Here is a 25,171-nt window from a genome sequence, read left to right on the forward strand (position 1 = left end):
AGAGAAAGCGGAAGCGAAAAGGAAGATCTTGAGTTGCTTCCGGAACCGGAGGTGGTTCTGCTCAAGTTTGAGAGAGGCAGTGAGGCTGTTCCATAGGGAGACCCCAGCCGAGGATTTAGATTTGCCCCCAACTCTATGCGTGGAGAGGCGTCTGACTCTCAGAGTTGGAGGTGGATGAACGGAGAGCTCTAGAAGGAAGAGGTTTTGGAAGAGAAAGTTGGAGGTAGAGTGGTCCCAGGCCCCAGAACGCCTTGTGGACGATGCATGGATTTTGAACTTGATTCTTGCAGCCACAGGGGCCAGTGAAGACATTTCAGAGCTTGAGAGATACGATCCCTGGACATGAGGCCAAGGATAAGAGTCGCAGTCCTGTTCTGGATAAGTTGTAAAGGTCGATGAGTAGAGGCAGGAAGATTTAGAAAGAGGCTGTTGCAATAGTCCAGCGTAGAGAGGACAAAAGCTCTGGAGACAGTGTGCTTCTGGGGGGGGGAGTGAGAAAAGGAGGAATACCTCTGAGGAGGTGCAGCTGATAGTTTGACTTCTTCGAGACGTTGGAGATGTGAGGAGAGAAGGAGAGGGTGGAGTCTAACAGGACACCAAGGTTCTTAGCCTCACAGGAAGGAGCAGGAAGAGGGCCTAGTGGGCGCCCCGAGAGAGAGGAAAGGAGGGAGTGGGTGTCACAATGAGGAGGATCTCGGTCTTACTGGCATTAAGGCAGAGATCATTGGCGGCACACCATTTGTGAGAGGCACGGGGGTCGATGTAACAGGGGGGGGACACATGCCTGCAAATGTTCTATCGAGTTGCATTTGCAACACACAAATCCATTATTATGCGACTTATTCTGATAAGTAGAAGCACCTTTAAATGATGTATGTGTGCAATTATTTCAATAGGCTATTTAATCGTCACACCCACCCATTATTGGTTTTGTTTCTGTGGTAATTGGTGCAGGATTATTAGCATCTATAGTAATGCTGCTGATTGTATGCATAGTGTTCTACAGTATGTGATCAATATTTACTGTTACAGACAACAGTTCATTTCTCATAAGTATTAGGGCTACAATTTAGTGCCCACATTTTGCCCTATTGTCACTTTAGCTTTTGACTGGTGCAGATTTGTGTCACGCTACCTTCTCTTCTGCAATGGTAAATTACGCTACTTTTAGAGCCACTCTTTCACAGTACTTAATCGTGTAGTATCTTCCAAACGAAAGTTGTGTAGGACAGGTTATAATTTCTGCACTTCTGTATTCATCTTAGACTGTCTGGTAATCCTAATAGTTTTTGGCTTTACTAATTTGATGGATGTGCACCTGAACCTTCAGTTATTTATTGTGTACACAGTATTCACAGTATTGGGTAGATCTCCTTGGTGTTATAATGGTGTTAAACCTCTTGTGTTAACTGTCCTTGAGAAAAATTAAAGATGTTTTTAAACCACTGCTAATGTGAAATATATACATATATATATTTTTTTTCAATAACAAAAATCTATTTTTGTTTTCGCTGTTTTGTTTACTCACAGATGCACACAGTTACTCTAATCCCTGGAGATGGTATTGGACCGGAAATATCTGTTGCCGTCATGAAGATTTTTGAGGCTGCTAAAGTGAATATGTTTTATCTTCCATAAATTGGTTTCTATGCAACCTGTGTACTTAAAATCTATTTGTTATGGTGTATTCAAAGAAGCATTGAAGATCTTAACTTTAAATATTGCAGTTACATTTCCTTCCGGATGCCTTTATCCCTTGCCCCTTAACCACAAATTAGACATGTACTGTGAAAGAGTGCATTGGAGAAACCCATTTGAAATCCTGCTCGCTCAAAAGGAAAGATACTACGACCTTCACATTTGTAAAGAACCTTTGTATGGGGCACTTTGTACATTTTAATCAAGTTCTGTCTGATGGGTACAACAATCTGTTGCTCCAGAGCTAGGTTCACACTGTAGAATTATACAAGAATAATGGGATTAGCTTAAGGTATGAACACTTTAAAAAAAGAAAAAAAAAATAATTGTCTGATTGCAAATCCTTGATAGTCCTTTGTGTGAGCGATTTTTAAGGAAATAAAATGATCAAAATTTTATAAAATTAAACTGTTCAATTATGTGCACAGTCTGCACAAAGTTCATTTGGTACGAAATAAAATCTCTGGTATCTTTAAACTTTTCACCAGCTACGATTTATTTTGGTGCGTAGAGTTAAAGATGGGGGCTTTGGTTATCCAGTATTGGAGAATTATTGTAGGGGATTTTTATTGAAGAAGGCTTCTTATTACTTTGAGGAAGGTTGGGGATCAGACCCATATTGGCTTTTAATGGAAAAGGAAATGCTGCATCCCTTTTCCCTGGACTGTTTTTATTCGTATGGGAGGTTGGCGAATTCTGGTGCAAAACTGGAGACTCTAGTGATTTCTAAGTCAGTGTTGGTTACTTGGATTCTGGGGTGTGGGCAATCCTTGTATTTGTATGATTCGGCCTCTATTTGGCTGAACCCGGGTTTAGAAATTAATAATAAAATCCTTAATTGGAGGGATTGGGCAAATAGAGGCATTCTGAAAATAGGGGATGTATGGAGGGGGGGTGGTTCTGTTTGAAGAATTAACTAATGTTTATAGTCTGCATAATAGGGAGGCTGGTAGATATGGGCTTTTGGAGCGGTTGCTGATGGAAAGATTGCAAATGTTGAGCAGACCTTTGAGTGGTAGTCCTCAGATTTGTGAGATTTTTGCTACGTCTCCTAGGACAGTTTCTACATATGTTAGGTTGATGCCTTTGCAGGACTGTATGAGGAATTCCTGGGATCAGTTACATATGAAATGGGTGTCTGAATTCGAAACTGATCTTTCTGATGGCTTGTGGGATAATAGCTGGAGGGCTTCGGTGAGGGCCAAGGTTGATTTTAAATCTGAGGTATATTCACCAACGTCTTTTAGGACAGATTTATTGGACACCAGTGAAAATGAAGGAGAGAGGCTTGGCTGATGTAGATCTGTGCTGGGGTTGTGGAGGCTCAAGAGGGACCTATCTACATATGCTCTGGGAGTGTAGTAGAGTGCTGGACTTTTGGAGAGAGGTTTTGGATTGCATTGATATGGTAACTAGTCTGAAACTGCCTTGTACTTTTCTGTCAGTGATTTTCCTTTCAACTGATAGTTGAAGTGTGGAGATGTGGGATTGTTCGGAATGGATTGATGGAGCGTAGTTGATGGCCATAAAACAAATAATGAAGGTGTGGAAATCCAGGAAGAAGCCACATTACGAGAACTGGGTGTCGGATATGCGGACGCTCTCTTGGTATGAGAAGACTCGGGCAATTCGACAACATCGGGAAACTGAGTACGAGGAGAGATGGGGGTCATTCAGTGATTTATTTGGATGAGGTGTAGGCTTTGATTTATTTTGTGGATATTGAGGTTGAGGGGTGGTTGGTAGGAGTATATGTTTTGTCCTGTTTTTTTTTTTTTTTTGTTTTGTGTAGTCACGTCTTGCCATGTGATAGGTGGGTGGGGATGATTTCAGATTTCCTTTTGAATAGCTGTTAATTTAGTAGTAATTTGCATTTTGTTGAACTGATGTATATGGAGTAATCTTTTGCTTGTTCCCATTCCGTTGTTACTCAGTTGTAATATTTTCTTTATAATTATTAAATAAAGTTGGGGGGGGGGGGGGGGAAGGTTTCACCAGCCAGTCATTTTCATTTCTGTTGTTAGCGCACCGTCACCAACAGAATTGGTCGCCCCAGGCGCTCTGGCGGATCTGTAAACCAGGAGGAGGGCGGGTAGGGCTAGTCGGGTAGAGCGGGAGTAGGAGAGGTGGTGTGCTGTTGGCAGCTTCAGCTCAGAATACACAGAGTGTTGGGCATTGGTGCAAGTATCGGATCGGGCGCGACTTCATGTGCTGTAGGCGCTGTTTATGTGTCGTTCATGCGGTGTGGTAAAGTGCGTGCGGATTGCTGGTAGAGAAGTGGTTGTGTGAGATTTATGTGGTTGAGTGCAGAGATTTGAAGGTTGGGTTAATGGGGTCTGTATCCTGATCCTGATACTTCTGGTAACATTCACATTTCTATTTAGGGGTGACGCAGGCTAAAGTTAAAAATTCCATTTGAGTGTGGCACATGCTAACATTGTTATACCTGTGTAAATGTGAGGCAGGCCAATCTTCACCATTTTCTCTAGTTGTGGCACTAGTTAACGTTGGCAAGTATGTTGTTATGTAATGCAAGGCAACAGTTACAGTACAGCCATGAATAGATTTAGGCTGGTGGTCACAAATCTTTCGAAGTATGCATGGTGTAAATCTATGGCAGTCTACGTTATGTAAAGGTAAGGTAAAGTGGTGGAGGCTTTCTGGAAAAGAGTAATTGCTCTACACCCCACCTATGCTACACTTACAGTTTGTGTTGGTGTCTGTTCCCTGCTGGCATCATTGGCTTCCCCTGCGGACACCTGCAGACATGTCTTGGAGCCCCCAATGTAGGAGTTGCCCCTTTGCCTCGGGGCCCTTAGCCGTAGGGGCTGCCGGGCAGAGGGCTGCCCTGGGAGGGTCACTTACGACCTTGGTGGGGAGTCAGTTGCGGCTAGCAAGACTGACTCCAGCCTATCACGGGTAGGTAGGTGGGCGGGACTTAAGACGGGGGGGTGGAGGGAGCCAGGAAGCGTCTCGAGGAGTGGGATGCAGGGGCCAGGGGGGTGCCAATACTTTTCAAATGCCCCCATTTTGTTTATTTTTCAACCAGAGGGCTGCAACACTCAGCTGCCTCAGTATGGAAATGGCAGAGCGTGGGATCGAACGGGTCGCTAGACCCAAACACTGGGAGACGGTCGTTCAATCACGGGTGGATTGGGAGGCGGGGTGGAAGATGCGTTGTAGCGTCTCTAGGAGCGGGATGCAGGGGTTAGGGGGCGCCAATACCTTGATAAATAAACAAAATGGGGGCATTTGCAACCAGAGGGCCGCAACACTCGCCTGCCTCAGTATGAAAATGGCAGAGCAACGGATTCGAACAATTATCGAATTGTAATGGAGGCAAGTGTCCGATTTATGGTCAACATATGTAATCCAATTTATTGTTTAAAAAAAAACTACTGTGAATTTTATTTGAAATTGGAGATTTGTAAGGGACACACATTGCTAGAGAAGAAAATGTTAACTGTGTACATTCTAAAATATAAATAGGCAAGTAGAAAGGGGGAACTAATGAATTGAGAAAAAGGGCCATTAAATATAATCAGGACGCTGATGTGTCCCATGTTGAGAGACCTATTGTTCATAATGAATGCCAACCTGCCCCACTTAACATTTCAACAGAACTTGTACAACAAAAGTAGATGGACTTTGTCGAAGTGAAGAACCCCTTTAGTCAATGTCTACATTTCCCCACCACATCTGCTCAATGGCACATCCGCCTGAGCAAGTCATAGGGGATTTGGGCTATTGTTCAAGCTGTCAGTGTTCTGCCACCAGTCCTCGCACTGCAGCTGCCAATAAGCGTGCCTTGCTGAGGTTTGTGGGTATTTTCTCATGAATGGATCCAATAATATTGGCTTGAGTGGAGCGGACTGATCCCCTGATGTGGATTGAAAGAATCTAAGATGGCGGCTCCATGTGTGAAGAACATGGGTTATTGTCCCATGTTGCCTCACACAGATGCCTCAGACATTAGAAGGTTTTGTATTCCTACTGTGAGTCAACAATAACAAGGTTTCGGGAAACAAAATACTTGCTGAAGGCAATTCTCAATCACTTTGTCAGCCTTGTACACTCTCCCTTATTCTCACTCACCTTGCTCACACTCTTCTACCCAAGTATCACTTTCTCTTAGCAACAATTCTTCACATTGCACACACTCTTGAAAATTATCCACGCTCCATTACACTGCACTGACCCTCTTCCACCTGGTCTTTTGGTGCTACTCCCTTACCCAAACAGCCCACACTACTCTGGTCCCACTGCCCCCTTTTATCCACCCTCTGCGAGTGGCTTCCCCCATCAGCTGGTTCAGCAGGCCAACCGCTGTCTTCCTTTTCCCTAGGGGCCAGGTTACAATGACCAAAACCTATATAACCGGCCTTGGACCTTGCCCCCTTTTCAGCCCAAAGCCGCAGGTGTTAGGAAAAGGTGGCTGCCTTCAAATAGCCATTTATGGAGTTTGTTTCCATTCAGGCTGAGTGTATATATTGCAGGTGGTCACTGCTTCGGTCATCGCCTTTTCTCTCCCTGGTACGCCGCCAGTTTGGGTCTCCACTGTTAGTCATACTGGTCCTCGGAGTGCTGTGGAAAGAGACAAGAATACTGGCGACCCTGTCAAATTATGAAGTTTGTCCCAACCACTACTGGCATGGGGTTCTGGGAAGCCAACGTTAGTGGACCTACAATTGTTCCACACAAAAGTCTAACCAAACTCTCACTTGGTAATGAGGCTGAGAGATAATGCTTAGACTAAGATCAAGCTTTTGGCTAAAGTAAAATTATCATACACAAGAAGTTGTCAACCAATAGATGTCAGTACAGGAAAGTACAAAAATAAAACGCATGCATTTTGTCACAGATATGAGAAGATAAGTTTAACAGCAAATACACATGTGCAATCAGTTTGGTGTCCAAAGTGGGACATGAACCACACTTTCGAATTCACTATCGGCAGCAACACAGTGACATTATCCTAAAGTGGGGGAAGGGGATGTTGGACAATATATCGCAAGCCTTATGATGTAATGGTGGATGTAATAGTGGAGTTTGTTTTGGCTACTAAGGGGTAGAGTTGTAAAGTTACTCAGTTATTCTGTAGGAATCATTGGTGCTTGATGTGGTAGATAGTACAAGACACAGTAAGTAATGACAGTCCGGTGCCCTTTTGTGGCTGAGAGACCGTTATCTATCTAATTTGTTCAGGGGAATCCCAGATGGGATACCTAGGCTCAGGTTCCACCCCAATAGCCAGGCCCAGGCAGCTGCAGGTTGGCACTTTACACCCTTTGTAATGAACATGGTTCAGTGTGGTGTCAAAACAGGAAAGCTTCCCAGCCCCGTGAACCCAATCAAGACAGTAACAGCCCCAGATAGCTTAAGGCTGTTGGGGAGAAGTTCTCACTGTCGTTCCTAGAGTTTCGTTCTATATTAGCACCTGTGGGAAAGAGCAGGCTAATCCAATCCGGAGGCTGGGAACGCAAGCAGAATCTGGAAGCAGCCGCCTGAATTTCATGCCGTCCCGCTACGCCTCTGCCCAGCCCTCACCCTGTCTTTGGATGTGGTGCCCCAGGCTGAGACTCTGCTGGAGTGCCACACCTCAAACCCTCCCCACTCACCTTCCCACCTCCTGGCTCACAAGGCGTACATATGTGTAATTTCTTTTTAAGGGAAGCCTGAATTGCTCAAAGCCTGGTTCTCTTAAAAACAAAACACAGTACCCCAGATGTTGGCTCTGAGTGCTAATGGTGATAAATACAACTTTCATGGGTATGCAGGGCTGGAATGCTGCGCTTGGGCCTACTTGACTCTGGCTTGAGGACTGCTAGCAGCTCTGCCCTATCCCAAAAGTGTTATTTAACACAATATTTAAAACAATTGATATCAATGACAGGCAAGGGCCATTTTATTAACCCTAAGTTGACAATTCTCCTGCCTGCCACAGCGTCATACTATGGACCTCATCCTATGTCGGCTGGTCCAGTAAAAAAAGCTGGTATTCATGGATACTGGCACTTTAACGCACCAGCCGACTACAGATTTGTTGGTGGGCCCACCTGAGTTACCTCCAGCTAAAGGCTGGAGGTAAGGCACGTGCCCTACCGGCAAAAAAAGCTATCATTACTGGTGCCGGCATTGCTGGTGCCGGTAATGATGGCAAATCCCCTCATGGTGTCCTGAATGGGGATTAACACCGGCACTCGTAGTCCAGCGGCAGTGCCTCTGGACTGGGTACCAGAAACAGTAATAACATTTGCCGGCATCCTGGCAGCTCTACTGCCAGGATACTGGCAATGTTAGAGTGAGGCCTTATGTACTTCATCTTGGGCTCGGACTCTCATGTGAAGGTTTTTATTGTTGATACTTCTGAACTTGTCCTTGCACAGCAAATGATTGGTCAAGCATACAATATACAGGACATTGCCCTGTGCAACATCAACTGCACCGAGCTTTACACAGCCTTGCACTGAAAAGTTTTGAGAGCCTTTTGTTAATCATATCTACTGATTTCTTTCTGTCCATTCATGCAGCTAACCTTTACATTTTACAGACGCTCTCAATAATGTCTTACATCAGCGGTACCTACAAATGCTGTATTGTTGCTCATGTTATGTCTTGGGAACAAATGACGTCTGGTGACATTAAGAATATTTTGACAAAATTGCTAATCAAATAAGTTTGTTTGCTAATCAAGAACATTTTATTAGCAAACTCTGTAATCAGTTTTTGAAAAACTAATGTATTCCTTGTCTGTAAATGCTTGATGTTGCTAGGCATGTAGTAGTTCATAATGCAAATCAACTTTATACAAGGCCAAAGTACCCCTTAGGAGAACTCCCCCTCTCACACAGTCAGGGGGTGACCACAACTTTTTATATATCAAGGAGACAGTTCTACAAATTATACAATTTGCTGATCTTGGGCAGATTGTCTGATGAACAACAAAACCTCCCAGTACCTCTAGTCTTGAAGAAATAGACCAAGTACGTGTTACTTATGCACAGTTTAAAAAAATCACATACATATAAACACATCAAATAGTAAAAAACAGCACAAAAACACATAAATGGCTTTAACACTTTTCCAAATAGTGAGTACACTAACTCAGACAAAACAACAATCTGGGATTTGTATTGCTTTTGCTTTTATATCATGCTGTGTTGTGTTGGGTCATACTCGTACAGAACATTTTTTATGAGCTTTTTATCATTGTGTAAAACTTTATTAAAACAATTTTTTGATACTGTGCATAAGTAGCACATACTTGGTCTATTATTTCAAGACTAGAGGTACTGGGAGGTTTTGTTCATCAGACAATCTGCATAAGATCAGCAAATTGTATAATTTGTAGTTCATAATGCTCCATGTAGATGGCCCCCATGGCCCTACCTTGGATTTGCAAGTAGATTTCTGTATTGAAGCAGAAGATGTTGTGAGCACAGATTCATTCAGACAATGTTTGCCTTCTGCTCAAGGTTGTTCAGGTGCTGGCAGTGGTTTCCAGGCCTAAATGTTTTCCTCAAACATATTGGGATGTGACATACGGTGTCATTATCCAACTATGTAAGGTATGTCTTGTATAAAACATAGGAAAACTTTGGTATCTCAAATGTAAGAGACTAGTGATTGAATCAAAGTTTATATGAACTCATCAATTTATTTTATTATCTTTCTTCTGTTAAAGATCCAGTGCCAGATCTGATAGGTTTACATGGTTGAAAACGGGATAGTAATGATAATGATGTGTTATTTATATAGCACCTTAATCCAAAGCGCTTTGCAGAGTACATATTTACCTACAATATCACCCAACCGAAACTGGTACTCAGTACCTTTAGGAATGTAAGAGTGGAGTTAGTGTTACTAGTGTCGGCTATTACATTGCAAATATTTAAGCTCCTTTTTCGTCAAAAGGCCTTGTTTGTTCATTGGCCCTGGAGTGGAGGATTGGGGTTGGCTCTGACTTTTAGATGGCAATGGTGATTGTCTCTTACCCGATACTTGGATGTAATCTGATTTTTCTTATTAACATAATATTACCCCATTTGAGGATATTTGAATCAGTTTTTCTTTTATATTGTTACATGGTTTGTTTTAAAGCCTTAACACATTTGACAAAAACAAAACAGACTAATAAACATTTATTTAACAAAATTCATACACACTTCTCAACCAGATAAACATTCTAAAACACTAATTTTCTTAAGTTGCATAATCATAATGTGTCAAATCAATCAATTATTCCATTAACCAGTTAAAATCCTAGCCACTTAATTCTAAACAATTAAAATATAATGAACTTAACATTAAGAAGAAAGTAATAAAGTGCAGTCAGCATTGTTATAGTGCAATAATCTGAGAAAAGCCTTTCCCAAAACGATTCCCACAGGGATAAAACCAAATCCTGGACAAATCTATTGAAGCATTTCATTCGGAGACTTTGTACATTTTGTACAATCAATGCACACATGTTGTAAATTAAGCTGTGAAAATGTAAGTCCCATGTTTAAACGGAAACTGTCTGAGAAACTCTTTTTATTTAGCGGTTAGTTATTGTAAAATGGCAGTCACGTTATGATTAAAAAGAATAGGTGTAAAATTAGAGGGTTGTTTAAGACCACTTTTCTTGGTCAAGTTTAGGTTGATGTTAAGCATTTGTGCTACGGTGGGCAGGTCAAGTAAGTACTCTCCAGTTAAGTTTATCAAAGGTTGAAGGTCCTCTCTGTGTGACTGATGGATGTGGGATATTCAGATGCTGCAAAACCATGGTCTTGTATTTGGCATTTGCAGATTTCCAAATGCAAACAAGTCCTATTCCAGTTTTGTGAAGTCCAAATTGTCATTTATTTTATTGTGCATTTGTAAGGCGCGTCATACAACAGACTTGTGTTTCAAAGCGCCACAAGGCTAAATGGGAAGGGTACAGGGGAAATAATAACCAAGGCAAATCAGTAATATACAGTGGTGGTCCTACTAGGCCTTGTGGCATTCGGTCGTGCAAGTTCATTGAGGAGAAGGGCAGGGGAAGGGGATGGAAGAAGGAACAGAGGAGTGGACATGTGTTGTGAACCTCAGGGGCCTGCAGGGCAGGGCAGGGCAGTGTGGGTGGAAGGGATGCTGGTAATGACTGGGAAGAAGGGCCTGGGATCCTGTGAGATTCTTGAGGATCAGGCCACCGGTCACAGCGGCAGTGGGGCGATGAGCAGGGAAGGGAAAGAGGTAGAGAACAGCAGAGTTTTGAGCAGTTTCTGGAACTTCAGGAAGTCGGGCTCAAGTCTGAGAGGTGCAGGGAAGCCGTTCCAGTGGAGCGGCACCATCCGAGGGGAGAGACCTGCCCCCCCATTTTCTGCTTGGACAATCGTTTGACATAGAGTTGGAATTGGAGGAGCGTAGGGCTCTAGCAGAGGAGTATTTAGCGAGGTAAAGTTGGAGACCGCATGGTACCAGGCCCCAGGCCCCAGAAGGCGTTGTGGATGATGTAGAGGGTCTTGAATTTGATCCTTGCAGCCACTGGCAGCCAGTGGAGCGATTTATAGGGCTGGAGAGATACGGTCCGTGGGCTTGAGGTCAAAGATGATTCTTTCAGCCCTGTTCTGGATTAGCTGGAGGGGGCGGAGGGAGTAAAGAGGGAGATTGAGAAAGAGGCTGTTGCAGTTATCCAGCCTGGAGCGAACCAGAGCTCTGGAGACATTGAGCTTCTGGGGGAAGGTGAGAAAAGGAAGAATGCCTCTGAGGAGGTGGAGCTGGACGTGGGACTTCTTGGTAAGGTCCATGATGAGGGGTAAACGAGAGCACGGAATGGAAGATGATTCCAAGGTTTTTGGCCTCACAAGATGGTGGGGTTAGAGGGCCCAAAGTGGGTGGCCAGAGGGTAGGAGGAAAAGTGGTCAAAGGGGGAAGTTTGAAGTAAAGCTGTGCGTCATCAGCAGAGCACTGGAAAAGAGGAGAGGAGGAGATCAGCGGGGCAAGAGGGGTGAGATAGATATTGAAGAGCCATGGCGATAGGATAGAGCACTGGTGAACGCTGCAGGTAGAGAAGGGTGGTGGTGGTGGAGGAGAAAAGGCCCAGTTGCAGCTGGGAAGGACGGTTAGTGAGGAAGGAGGTCAACCAATCCAGTGCCCGGCCAGTGATGCTGAGGGTGTCAGAGGCGTTTTATGAGGATGCAGTGGTTAACCATGTCAAAGGCAGAGGAGAGATTGAGGAGAATGGGAACAGCAGGAGGGGTGGAGTCGAATTTGCAAGCATGTTTTCAGAGGTGTTCAGGAGAGTCATTTCAATGCCTCTGGATGCCTGGTATCCAGATTGATGGTCATGAAGGCAACCAACAAGATCAGTGTGGAGGGTCAATTGGGCGAGGACCAACCTTGCCAAGAGTTAACCCAGGAAGTGGGTAGTATAGATAGGGCGGTGGTTAGCCAGGCAGGAGGAATCAATAGGCGGCTTTTTCAGGTGAGGGTGCATAAGGGTGTGTTTGAGGGGAAAAAGCTAGTGGCGAAGGAGTGGTTACAGAAGTCAGCAAGAGCTGGGGCGAGAGAGGAAATGTTGTCCTTGATGATTCTGGTGGAGCAGGGGAGAACTTGTTTGGAGGAGGTCTTCATAGAGCAGACCACTTTACAGACCTCATCTGTTGCCCTGGGCAGGAGGGAGGAGAGTGAGTGGGGTGGCAGGAGGGGTGCAGAGGAGGGGGGCCAAGAGAGGAAGGGGAGCAGGCGTGGGAGAGGAGATTGGGTGGAGGAGCGGCAGGACAGGATGTCCTGAGTTTTGGATGTGAAGTGGGAGGCCAAGCAGTGCAGAGAGCATGGGAAGGGAGGAGAAATGTGGAGACTGCAAGTGGATTTTCGAGTTCCTTGCAGATTTTGAAAAGTTCATCCTTGTCAGTGGCTCCAGAGATGCAGGCTTGGATGTGGGCCCGCTTCTTGGAGCGGATAGAGCACCGATATTGCCTTTGGAGCAGGCGGCAGGCCAGTCTGTCAGAGGATAAGCCCAAGGTCTGCCACTTCCATTCAGCAACCCTACACTTGCGTTTCAGAGATGCTAGACCAGAGTCATACCAGATGCTGTTCTTGGTGGCAGGTTTTAGGCAGATCCTCATGGCAGGGGCAAGGATTTCAAGGGTGTTAGAGAAAGCAAGGTGCAGGTTAGCAAGGACAGAGTCAGAGGGAGAGCCAGGAGTAAAGGTGGGAGGGGGGATGAAGGTGGAGGCAAAAGCAGCAACTGACACTCACTTCATCGGTCGAATGCAGTGCAGTGGTTGGGCTTCGAAAGAGGGCCCAGTAGCCCCAGGTGGGTGGAAAGGAGAGGGTGGTCAGACCAGGAGAGGGGGGTGGTGACCGGGTTATAGATGGGAACGTCACCAGAGAGGAGTGTGGCCGGCAGAGTGAGTCTGGCCGAAAGGAAGAATAGTTGAGGTGGAAGTTGAAGTCACCAAGGAGGAGGAGTTTTGAAGAAGAGGTTGAAAGGGATGAGGCAAGGTTGGCCCATTCAGAGAGGAAGAAGGAGATTGGGCCAGGGGGCCTATAGATAGTGGTGAGGGTGAGATAGTAGGTGAGACCCCAAGCCTACAGACCAGATATTCAAAAGAGGAGTAGGATTCAGTAGGAATGATGGAAGCGGGGACCCACTCAGGGAAGATCAGGGCCACTCCACCTCAAGGCCTGTTGGGTCCGAGTTTGGAGAGGATTTTGCAGCCCTCGGAAAGGAGTGTCAAGAGCAGTGACAGAGCTGGCATTCACCCACATCTTGGTAAGAGCGAGGATGTCAAGGTCAAGGTCTTCGAGGAGACAGATGTCAGAGGATTGTTTGACAGCAGAGCGAGCATTCAAAGTAGCTAAGTGAATCTGGCTACCACCTTTGTAGGTTTTCCCAGGGGGTGCACATCAGCATTTTACTCCCATCGGTGGTGGTGGAGAAGTGAGGGGAGAGTAAGCAGGACTAGCAGGAGAAGGGAGGAAGTTTGAGAGAAGGCAAGCGCTGGTCGAGAAGGAGACTAGTAGGTTGAGAACCTTGGGCTATGATGGTGCCATTGTGACTGACATTAATGATACAGCTAGAGGATGAGATGTATGCAAGGAGTACTTCCCACCTGGTGCTGCCATTGATGGGTGAGGAAGAGAAAGATTGGAGGCCATATGGGTGGGTGGATGGATGGGTGGTCGCAAAGGTCAGGAGAGTGGACAGTGAAGAGGATGTCCGTAATGGTCTGTCTGGAAGTGGCATCGACGTAAGTAAGGTAGGCCTGGTTCGTGTTCAGGAGAGCTTTTTCAGCGTTTTTCTTCAAGACTTGGTGAGAGAGGTAGGATAAGTGACAGAATAGCAGTTAGAATAGCTAGGAGAGATGGAGAGTGCCATGGCGTAGAGGGCAAGAGAGCGATGAGCAAGGGAGCTGCACAGTGCGTGAAAGATTTCTCAATTGTGGGTAATTTTCCTTCCATGTGGCAACCCCTAAACTTTTTGCTGTTGTTTTCACCAGGATCTAGTCTTTGCCAGAGAAGTGCAGCCTTCTGCAGCACTCCTCTGGGCTTTCGCTCCATTCTTACGGGGAAACTGACATGCCCTTAAGACAGTCAGTACCGGGAAACGTTGTTTCGCGCAACATGGCACAAGAGGGCACTGTAAGCTAAGTTACTGCTCTCTTAGGTCTCTAGTCTTCTACAGGCCCTAGAGACTCTCTTTGGATTGATAATGAACGGTGCAAGTGAATCACGGATGGGACTGATGGCAGCGATCGTTTCTTTGTGTTTTTGAGCTCCTTTTGGTGTTTAAGCGCGTTCCTCGCGCTTAGTCCAAAATGGTGGCCTGGCTCCCAAAATGGCAAGACCACGAGGCTCTTTGTCCTGTCCGCTGACCGTCTTGCCCCCTTCACCTTCCCCAGGTCGAGCCGACCGGGGCCTTCCTTATTTGGGCATGTACTTTCCCGCAAAACACAGATGCTTTCGTGGGCTTCTACAGGTCTTGTGTGTGCTCCAGGATGTGGGCTGGGATGTCTGGTCCCAATACACATCCTGGGTGCCAGAGACTCTAGTGTGTCGTGAATACCTGAGACCTCTGTGATAGGTCCACGTATGGTGTGAGTGTTTTGTGAGCAGATCTCCCATTGGGTCCCCTCTGTTTTGGCACGAAGGGAACCGTGGATAAGAGGGGGCTGGAAACACCACTACCATGTCGATCTCCTGAGTTCTCACGAACAAAGGAATACAGGAGCCAAGTATCCTGCAACTACGAAGCTGAACCGAGGAATCGCTGGTGACCCGCTGAAGGACTGCTCCTCTGCACTGCTGTCGCTTTGTGAAACCCTTTCTACCTCTGATCGAACGAGAAGGCCTGTACTGGTACTTCGACCCCTTGGAAAAGTGGGAACAACTATTCTCGGCATCTTCACCATCTCCTGCACGTAAGTCTTGGGAAGTGTGTCTGGGCCATCCAGCAGACTGACTAGCCTACCCAGGAGTCTTGTTCTGTAACCGCCATCAGGTTGTGTTGTATTACGAGTCCTTGTCACTCTCACACGATTCGTAGACTTGGCATTCCCAGGTCTGAAGTGAGTAGTGTACACTCGGCTGAAATACACACGGCCGCTCCGTTGCCCTGCTGTGTTAACAAACTGTGCGGGTTCACTGCGTTTGGGACATCCTCAACCTCTGCTGCTGCGGAATCTACACGACGCCGAGACGTCCCCTGCTCGTATCTGAACCTGCCAGCACTGAAACTGACGCGGAGAAGCCTGGGTCTGCCTGCATCGGGGAACGGTGAGTAGCATCGCTAGGAACTGGTCGCCCTCCTGCAGTAGCCCATAGCTTTTCCCCGCTGTTTCTAACAGCACGCCTTTCCTTACTCGCGCTCTACTTCTGCCCACAGTGGAGGCTGCGCTTAAGTCGCGGAGCTCTGTTCATCTTCATTTGTTCACCGAACTGAACTGCCCGATTCCCTCGAAGAGACTCCCCTTTTGTCCGTTGGCACCAGCGTGTGCAGGTACTTTTGAGCACAAGGCTCCACTCTTCGTAGGGCTTGGACTTCCTTTTAGTTAGGTGCCTCTGAAGGCAGACTGGGTCTAATTATTATTCGCACTGCCTGTTTTCCTCCCCATCTAGGTGGTCTACACATTTTGTGCGTCTAAACTCATTACTCGTTTGTATTTGTATATATATTGGATTTGATTAGTATGTGTTGGTTTACTATAGTTTTATTGTGATTTCTCGCCACGGTCAATGTTACAAAGGCCTTGTAATAAATGTGTCTATATTTTTAATATAACACCTGCTTGGAGTAATTTGTAAGTGTCCTTGCTTTGTGTGCTTATTGAGGGCTGTCAGTCACCCTCACCCCTCTTGAGACCTAGTCTTGACCGCCGCGATCGCTACCCTGATTGGTCGGCTTGTCCAGAGGTTACCCTGTTCCAAGAAACTAGGCTGGCCTTCTGAACCTCTGCCCCTCCAGGACAGAGTTCAGAAATCCATCTTAACAGTGCGCGCACATTCACTAAGTGGCCTAGCAGCCAGGAAGGCACAGATGAGGTGTACAGGGAAGGTAAACCGTGCACAGAATAAAAGCACACCTAGAGCCGAATTTTGCCAAAAGTACTAGAAACAGCACAAAATGGAGGATGCAGTTGTTTTTAAAAAGCACACCTAGATTCGAAGCACACACAGACTCAGTAGGAGCTCTGTTGGCTTCTTTCTCGACCACTTTCCGTGACATGCAGGATAGAATAGCCCTGCTCTGACCGAAGTCTGTCAGGGCCAACTCCAGGCATCAACATTTGTTTTCACCTCAACTTAGAGCCCAGAAGAAGGAAAAAAGGAAACTGGAAGACCGGTGGTTGAAGTGTCCATCAGCAGAAAATAAGAACGCCTGGAAAGCCGTGGAAAAACTGTATAAACTTAATACAATGGAATCCAAGAAAAACCTTTTTAATGATCAAATCAACAAGACCTAAAACTGTACAAGCAAACATTGAGATCCTAAGATCATTAGAGAAGCCGAAGGCCTTGTCCATTGCAGTCCAGACCACATCAGCAGACTGTTCAGACTTCCTGGTTGCCTTTGAAGCCAAAATAATCCAGGCTAGGGGCAAAATCAAAGAAATGCTGGCCTTGTCCCTCACGATTCCGGAACCCTTGGGTAACCAAACATTTTGCACGACTTAACCAAATTTCCCTTTCCACTGATTACCACCTCCGACATGTGGATTAGGTTGTCTACCATGCGACTCGCATCCTGCTCTGAAAACCTCTTCCCCCTCTGAATAGTGCTGCAACAACAAGAACTCCTTGTTCCATTTCTTACACGTATGGTTGACTCTTCCTTTCGGGACAACCTTGTCCCGAGTCAATTAAGGCAGTCACGGTAACCCCCGTGCTTAATAGACCTGGATTCAATACCAAAGTTCCAAGTAACTTCCTTTATAAAAAAAAAAAATATTTTTTTTGTATTCACATTTTTATTGAATGAAAATTATCAACAAGACTTTACACATTTTAGTATGTAAACAGAACTAAACACCCCAAACTTTCCCTCAAAAGAATGGTGAACTTAAAGTACAGTATTGACATTGTTAACATACATCTTTACATTACATTTTGTTCCAAACAGTCCACTTATAACTCCATAAACCTTTCCCATATTTCTTCATAAAGGTTACTTTTTTTATTCCTGTAAGAAAACGCCTTTTAAAAATTCTTGACAACTTTGCCACTTCGCAACTTCAATGTTTTGTGGAATCCAGTGGCATTCTCCATAGACAATAATCTGGTTTTAGGCCAGCATACAGCACCGAGACGGCACTCATCGACTTACAAACCCATACGTTGAATTTCATGGATGGTAGAAAAGCTGTAGTGTTGGTCTTAGTCAATTTATCTGCAGCCTTCGATTTGCTTGACCATGATAGTCTCCTCTTTTCACATGAACATCTGGGAAACTCTTCAAGGGGGGCATTTAATGGATTCCATCGTTGTTGTCCAACTGGTGTCACAATCTCATCCCCACCGAGGGCTTACAGGGCTCTAAGGACCTTATTCGGCCCTCCTCGGATTCCTTGGCGTCGGTCCTGGCGCTGTTGGCATCGGAGACGCATGCAGGGACAGAGTTTCAATGGGCAATGGCCAAGTATGGCCGCCCCCATGTGGAATACTGGGATCTGCATTCGGCGGTCTAGCATCCAGGGCGGGGCCGGCCCCAAAGGCACCTGGGATACCACCTGGCTATTTAAACCACGCCTGATCAGCAGCACGTGCTTTGCGTTATTCTGCTTTTGCGTTCACCGGGTCCTGCTCTGCATCCTGACCTGATGTGCCATCGCCGTCCTTACCTGCTCTGCAGCATCTCGGGTACTCTAAGCCGCCCAAGGCAAGAACCATCGCCATCCTTACCTGCTCGGCAGGGTCCTTCGGCGATTGAGTCGCCCAAGGCTCATCGTCCTCTTCCATCATCATCTTAAAGACATTTTTCGTCTCCAAGGATTCTTGGGAACCATTTCTCTTCGGATCTTCTTAACCTGAAGGACAAACAATAGCACAGGTTAGCCATTTGCAAGGACACGATCTGCGCCGCTTGGCATACCATCTTACCTTCTCGAACTCGGCTCCAGCCTCCATCGCATCTCTTAGCACTTGCAAGAAGAAGCGAGAAGGTTACTAGTGCAAAGCCAAACTAAGACGTTGTTTTCACCAAATAAGACTTACCTGAAAAGTAGGAGTTGCAGCCGGTCTGGACTCCGGCCCTCGCCAGAGAAGTAACTCGGTGGTATCAAGCCATCAACGACGCACCCCTACCCAGCATGCCAAGACGGAGAGTGCACCCTTATAGAACGCAAGGTGAGAAACATCCCCTGGGGAAACTGCAAGGGGACTTGGGATGTGGGTTGCCACGGAGGGAACAGCAGTAAAACTTCACCTCCTATCTTCCAGAGCCAATCCTCGACAGCCCGAACTCCAAGAAGGGTGGAGAGGTCCCGAAGAGCCCACCGGCTTGTCGTGAGGCGTCCCCATGGAAGCAAGATGAGCGTTACAACCGGGTATCCAGAATCCACTGGAGTGATGGTTTTACTCCCCTGGCACCTATCGAGTGTGGTGTGCCACAGGGAGCGAGCTTGTCTCCAGTACTATTTAATCTGTATTTAAGGCCACTGTGCTCGCTTCTCGAGGACTCAGGCCTATTATTTACGAACTACACCGATGATGCTCATTTGGTCATAGAGGTTAGTAGCGATAATGCATGTGATTCCTTCAGCCTTCTTGGCATATGCAACCTCAAAGTCTTGGATGACCAAGAACGGGATGTGCCTCAATGGCAGCAAAACTGAACTCATCTTTGGTTCCTGGCAGGCCCGTGCTAAGTTAAGCCCCGATTACAAAAGTTTTAATATCAAGAACTGCGCTACCCCAGTCCAGTGCAAGGTGAAGACCTTGGGCATCATGCTGGAATCTTCCTTGAGTGCAGAAGCTTACGTTAATCAAATCAGCAGGAACTGTCAGTACTACCTAGTCTTCTTAGCTGTATTCAACCTTTTGTTAATGAAAAGAACTGTGCCACCATCGCTCGAGCAACCATTCTCTCGAGGCTGGATTATGGTAACGCTCTGCTAATATGTGGCAACCGTTTCTGCCTGATTAAATGCCAGACTATACGAAATAGTGCTGTGCGCATTATTAAGAAAATATCACCAAAGAGAGCCCAACCCTACCCACAGGAGAGACCTACATTGGCTGGCTGTGAGGGATTGCGTCGCCTTTAAAACTAGCACCCTTGTACATCGATGTCTTTTTGGGGTGGCACTGTCCTAACTAAAGTCCTTAGTTTTCCCTTATTTGCCAAACAGCTCGCTGCGCACTTCTAATCTGGGGCAGATTAATTGTCCAGGTTTTAGACTATCGAATGGACTAGGCAGATCATTGCCAGTTAGTGCTGCAAAGCTGTGGAATACACTCCCTCTGGCCATTATTTATTTTTTGCATTTGCGGAACGCGCACAACACTTGGGCATCTGCGTGCTGTTTGGAAAGTTGGAAGAAAACACTTCAGCTTTCTGCAGAGCCCTGCAAACTTTCCTATTCAAATAATGGATCACCCTTCTTGTTGGGCCTACTAGGAGCTTGATTGGCCCATACTTTGTTTGTCTGACTGTGTAATTGTCGACCCCAGTTGCCAGCGGGCTTTCAGCGCGCTATAAATAAATAAAATGGAGGATGCAGTGATTTTAAAAAGCGCACCTAGATTCGAATTTTGCCAAAAGCACCAGAAACGGCACACAAGGGAGGATAAATATTATAAAGGTGCTCTGTAAGAATTATGGGTTTTGCACTAGCAGGCAGCAGAAAGCAAGCTACATATGAAATTTACAGTAGATGGCTACACACATCAAGTGAGAAGAAGGTACAGCTTGCAGTCAGGCTGTAGGGGATGGGAGGCAGGATTCAGTAGGCAGACAGGTGGAGGGTTGTGGTGCAGGAGCAGGTTATCTGGGGTGCTTACCGGTAACGAGTAGTAGCACATTTTCCAAGATCCCAAAATGCAAGGGTACAGTAAGATTGTTCATTATGCAGCGTGGGCCAGAGAAAGTTGGGAGCTGCGGCCTGGGGGGGGGGGCCTCCCTCCAGCCCGGACAGGGCCAGACATGAGCCTTAGTGTGGCCTTGGTGAGGGGGCTGGCTCCCGCCTGCCGGCTCCCTTGGATTGGCCAAGAAAGAAGGCCAATCGCAGAAGAATCAATGAAGGCACTGCAGTGCTGCACACCGTGGTGGCCATTTTCGAGTAGCTCAGCAAAACGTGAATCAAATGGCCCAACTGGGCTTCAGAGAGTGAAGTGTGATCTTTCTCCTTCTGCTGGATTTCAGCTAGACAGGGAGCTCACCTCTGCTCTATCCTGCCAGGGGATCAAATTACCCGACAACATTGTTGAAACTTTCTCTTTGTACAACTGTGCTATATCATCTCCTTTACTTGTCACTAGCGACGCCGCAAACATGGTCATCCTACAATTACACAGGAACATTGAAAACTGCTGAGTGGTGTGGGTGTAACAGCAGGAAACACTTAACACCCATTCCCTCTACCCTCCCAAGCAATGTGCGGAATACAAGTCAGCTGATGGTACATCACGCTGAGATGGAATTGTTGCAGAAGAGTTTATGGATCACTCCATTATCTGTTATGAATTCAACTATTAATGATGAATCTCAGTATCTAGGTGCTAATTTTGATATAATTGAGACACAAGATGATTCTGATCTTAACTAGAACTCGTCCTCAAATGCGTGCTGTTGATTTTTGTTAACTTATTTAGTTAAGCTCTGTGAAGACTTTCACAAAACAGACTTGTACAACGAGATCACGTTCCATTGTAGCCGATTTAACACCTTAACATCCACTCACTAATGTTGCTTGTGATATTAATCAAGACCTACACATCGCTGAAGAAACGGTATTGGTAAGGAAGGCGAAAACCTGGAACCGGTTTCTCATCCAGAACAGGAAAATTAACTCTTTGGCCAACTCACTTTTAAGCATCCAAATACATCTAACTTGGTGCAGATTCTATCGGTCTGTAGTAGAGATACTCTGAAAGCGTTCCCTTCCCCTTCTAATAAACTAATAGAGAATGCAATCGTTTCATCTATTCTTCAGCAATGGAAGCAGAATTGGAAAAAGGACACATTGAAAAATATTGGAACACTTACACATAACTATAAAAATAGCTTAATTGATTGACTCTAGTTCCACCTCAGTTGTCCTTATTACCAGTGACAATGGGAACTAGGTGATCGTATTTAAACGGAAGATGAGAAGCAAAGAAATGACAATGGTCCCTGTCCCTCATTGAAAATACGTGGTAATGGAGATATTTGTACCTTTACCACCAATAGTGTTCACTTCTTTAGCTCTTTGTTACTTGCCCTCAAGACAAACCGCATAATCTCTGCGAAGTAGAAGAGGGGGAGGTGCAAGTATGTAATGCCTTAACTTACTTATTTGCGGAACCGAAAATATGACCTACCTTTAATGGGAATGTGACGTCCAACTTTAGCCCAAAAGTAACATTGACAACTGACTTGTAGAGTAGGATGTACTCCCAACAAAAGGAGACTTGTCATGAACAAGAAGGAATCATCTCTAAGGTGCAAATGAACACCAACTTCTTGTGGTTTCATTGGAAAGGCCCTGAAAATGCATAGCATTTTCTGTCTGAGCAATGATCTACATTTAAACCGTACTTTTATTTTATTTCACAAAATTCTCTGCATGCGCACTGTCAATTCGGAGGCTATCTCCATCATTAAATTGCTTGAAGACACCAAATCCGCCTTGTCTTTGGTACGTTTTGTCTGCAACACTCTTCTCTCATATGTTTTATCTCAGAAGTCTGACTTACTGAGGTTTGGCTATAATTGTTCCGAGTTTGCTATTCCTGTCTCTTCTCTAGTAGTGACCCGTCTGCCACAATCACTAAGGCCTTGAGTTAAAACTTCATTGTACGTCAAGGGTAACAAAGAGACTATTCGCTAATCAGATTATCACAGTCTCATTTACACAAAGTGTCAAGAAGCACACAATATTTAATCACTCGGATGAGTTCACATTTGATACCAATAATTTGGACTAGGGATGGCTTCCTAAAATACTTCAATGAAAAATGATGAATAGAACATAGCAATGATTTTTCATTATCACGGAACACCCAAGGACATTCACATGTTATCAATGAGGATGGTATAGGATCTCTTCTAGACAACTATAGTATTATCACACTGCAGGAAACATGGCTTATTGATATGGTCACCTTTGAAAATAGACATACCATACGGGCAGTAGCAACACAGGGCTCCAAAGGTAGACCAAACTGTTGCCTATTACTAGGTGTAAAGCATCCCATTCACATTGAAAAACTTGTTTGCTACACTTAGCTAGTTTTAGTAGGCTTGCTTAAATGGAAACTTCCCATTGGTAAACCCGTAACTTTGCTCATCATTAACCTGTATGACCCTCCATAGAAGAAAGAAGACAACACAATGTATTTAACTACCAAACATTTTTGGAAAGTCCCCATGCTAATATCCCTACCATGGTCGTGGAAGATTTTAATGCCACGATCTGTGTAGAATCCCTCCCGAGTGAAAACCATCTCTTGGGTCTTGACATCTCCCCCTCACTTTTGACTCATTTGTTTATTAACAACAATGGGAAAAGTGGGCAGAACTATTACATCGAAATGATTTATACATGTTAAATACATGCTATCCTAGCAATACTCCCGGACAATACTGTAGAATGTCAACATGCTGGTCACATCGAGCTTAACAGGGGTTCCAACCTCATCAGTGGAATCAATTTAATCTTGAGAAAGCAGGAGCTGTGATGGATAATTTGGAGTGGAAATATTTAGTTAAATCGGGCATTAGTGGGACAGAAACCTTGGAAAATACGTGGCCACATATTATCTTATCTGCCACATTTCTGAACTATATGACTGGCATTTAGTTCCAACAGAACTCATGGAATTTGTAAAGTACATTTTAATTTCCTATGGATATTTTATGCCTAATGTCCCTCTTGCTATTTTCAACAGAAATAAGAGAATCAATACTACATCGGTGTTGTAATCGGAGGAAATTATTCTCACCTGTGTCACTTTGATCGTGATATTGTACAGGCAAAAAAAGGACTTAGAAAAGATATGAGAATTAATGCACTTTTCATCCTGTGTAACTTTGACTAACAGCATCCGAAATAGGAAAAAAACTATTGTAAATGGCTCAGAACATACCTCAGTAAGAGGACATTAGAACGCTGCGGGCACTTTTTTGAGATAGTAAGAACCAGCAACTCTAGAAGGTTCTGGCAATTAGCCAATGGCCTTGGTGCCAAAACTAAACTTGCGGCACGTGCTTCCCAGACGGCATGGGAGAAACACTTTGATAACACTATCGGCACCCAACCTGAATTCCACTCCCTGGATCTGGTCTGAGTTTTGGTTTTGTTCAAGTGGGGAATTATGGGACATGTCGTTTTTTTTTTTTTTTTGGTTTGTTTATCGCGAAGTAGTCAGTTTATGACCGGGGATATGCTTTTACTGCAGACGGCTGATGTTGTGGGCCTGGGCATACCATACCCAGGTTGATGTGGTGAAGTCAATGTGCCACACTTACAAATGAAGAGTTCACGTTTTGTGGCTTGCTCAAATGAGGTATTGGAGTAGACGGTTATTGTGTTAAGAGTTATAATGCTATAGGTGGTTTGTCGTGGGTGGTACCTTTTTTAAGCCTGTGAATATTTAAGATTTGCGTTTTTAGGGAGAATCCTCATCCCACTCTGCACCAAGGCTTTTTACATGTGTCCTACGAATCTATCCTTTCTCTGCCCCTCTAAAAAAGAAATCTAAGTGGAGACTGTGACAAGTCCAATGTTTGAAGCTGGGTAATGGAACGTGTTTCCTTGGGGGGGTCAGGTGCCACCACCCACTCCTTGATGCAGGCACTGCATGCGCTATACATAGGATCCTCTAAGCTCCCAGTGCCCTTATCAGCCTTAGGTGCATAGCCCTCCCCAGGAACCTTAACAAACCTTTGCTGTCCGTGGCTGGCTGGCCTAAGAAGACCATGAGAGGGGTTCCCAGAAAGTTAATCTTCCAAAGGCCAAGTTACCAATGTGCAGCAACCACTAGTCTCAGAACCCTGTGTTAACCCCTCAAGTACACCAAGAGAAGTCAGAAGTTCCGCCATCTCAGATGGCTCCCCTCATGGACTCTGGGCAGGGGGAGAAGGGTAAACGTTTACCCGTTAGTTCGAAAGCTCTTTTTGTATGTCATTAAGGGATTAATGTTTGTTTTGAGCAAGAAAAGCCCACCTCTGCCCAGAGAAATCTTAATGGAGACATACCATTGGTTCAATGCAGAAGTGATTGTTAGGCAGAATCCTGTGCAGTTCCCTTGGGGAACACTGCAAAAAGTTTAAGACAACAGGAGTAAGCAGTAAACCCAATTGGTAGCAGTCTGCACCACCCAGATTTAGCTGGTAGCTGTGGCTGAGCAGTCAGACTTCTCTCAAGAAGAGTAAGGCAGTATATAGAGTATACACAATAGGGCTAAAAACACAGTAGAGCAAACAAACACTGACCAGAGCTTTGTATAAAAAGTATATAATTATTTATTTAAAACACACTTTAGGCAATATACTAGCACTCTAAATCAAAAGCAAGTTCAAACAGTAAGGTAAAGTATACACACCTCCCTTAATAACTATTAGACAAGTCAGAGTTAAAACAGCACGATTTGTTAAACTGATGTGAGCGTATAACCTGATGGCACTCCAATAGTTCAGTTAAAGGGAGAGAAAAAGGCAGAGCATAGAAATAAAACAGGTCCCAACACTTAGGAGTTCTCAGCAAGTGAATAAAGGCAGTATACACTGTAGAGCCAAAGTTCATAGGCCAGGCCCACTTTAAATGGAGCAAAGCGAAATGTGCCCAGGATCACACGGTTTAAA

General features: G+C 45.1%; 1 protein-coding gene across 1 annotated transcript in view; it reads left to right on the forward strand.

Annotated features, from left to right (window-relative positions):
• Positions 1-25,171, forward strand: part of IDH3A (isocitrate dehydrogenase (NAD(+)) 3 catalytic subunit alpha) — a 456,350-nt gene that overhangs the window by 81,536 nt on the left and 349,643 nt on the right. Inside the window, exon 3 of the mRNA XM_069624412.1 lies at positions 1,531-1,614. Coding sequence (XP_069480513.1) covers positions 1,531-1,614 — 84 coding nt within the window. The remainder of the gene's footprint in view (positions 1-1,530; positions 1,615-25,171) is intronic.

This window comes from Ambystoma mexicanum, chromosome 11 (assembly GCF_040938575.1).
Source record: "Ambystoma mexicanum isolate Mex_15411 chromosome 11, UKY_AmexF1_1, whole genome shotgun sequence".
Classification (NCBI taxonomy): domain Eukaryota; kingdom Metazoa; phylum Chordata; class Amphibia; order Caudata; family Ambystomatidae; genus Ambystoma; species Ambystoma mexicanum.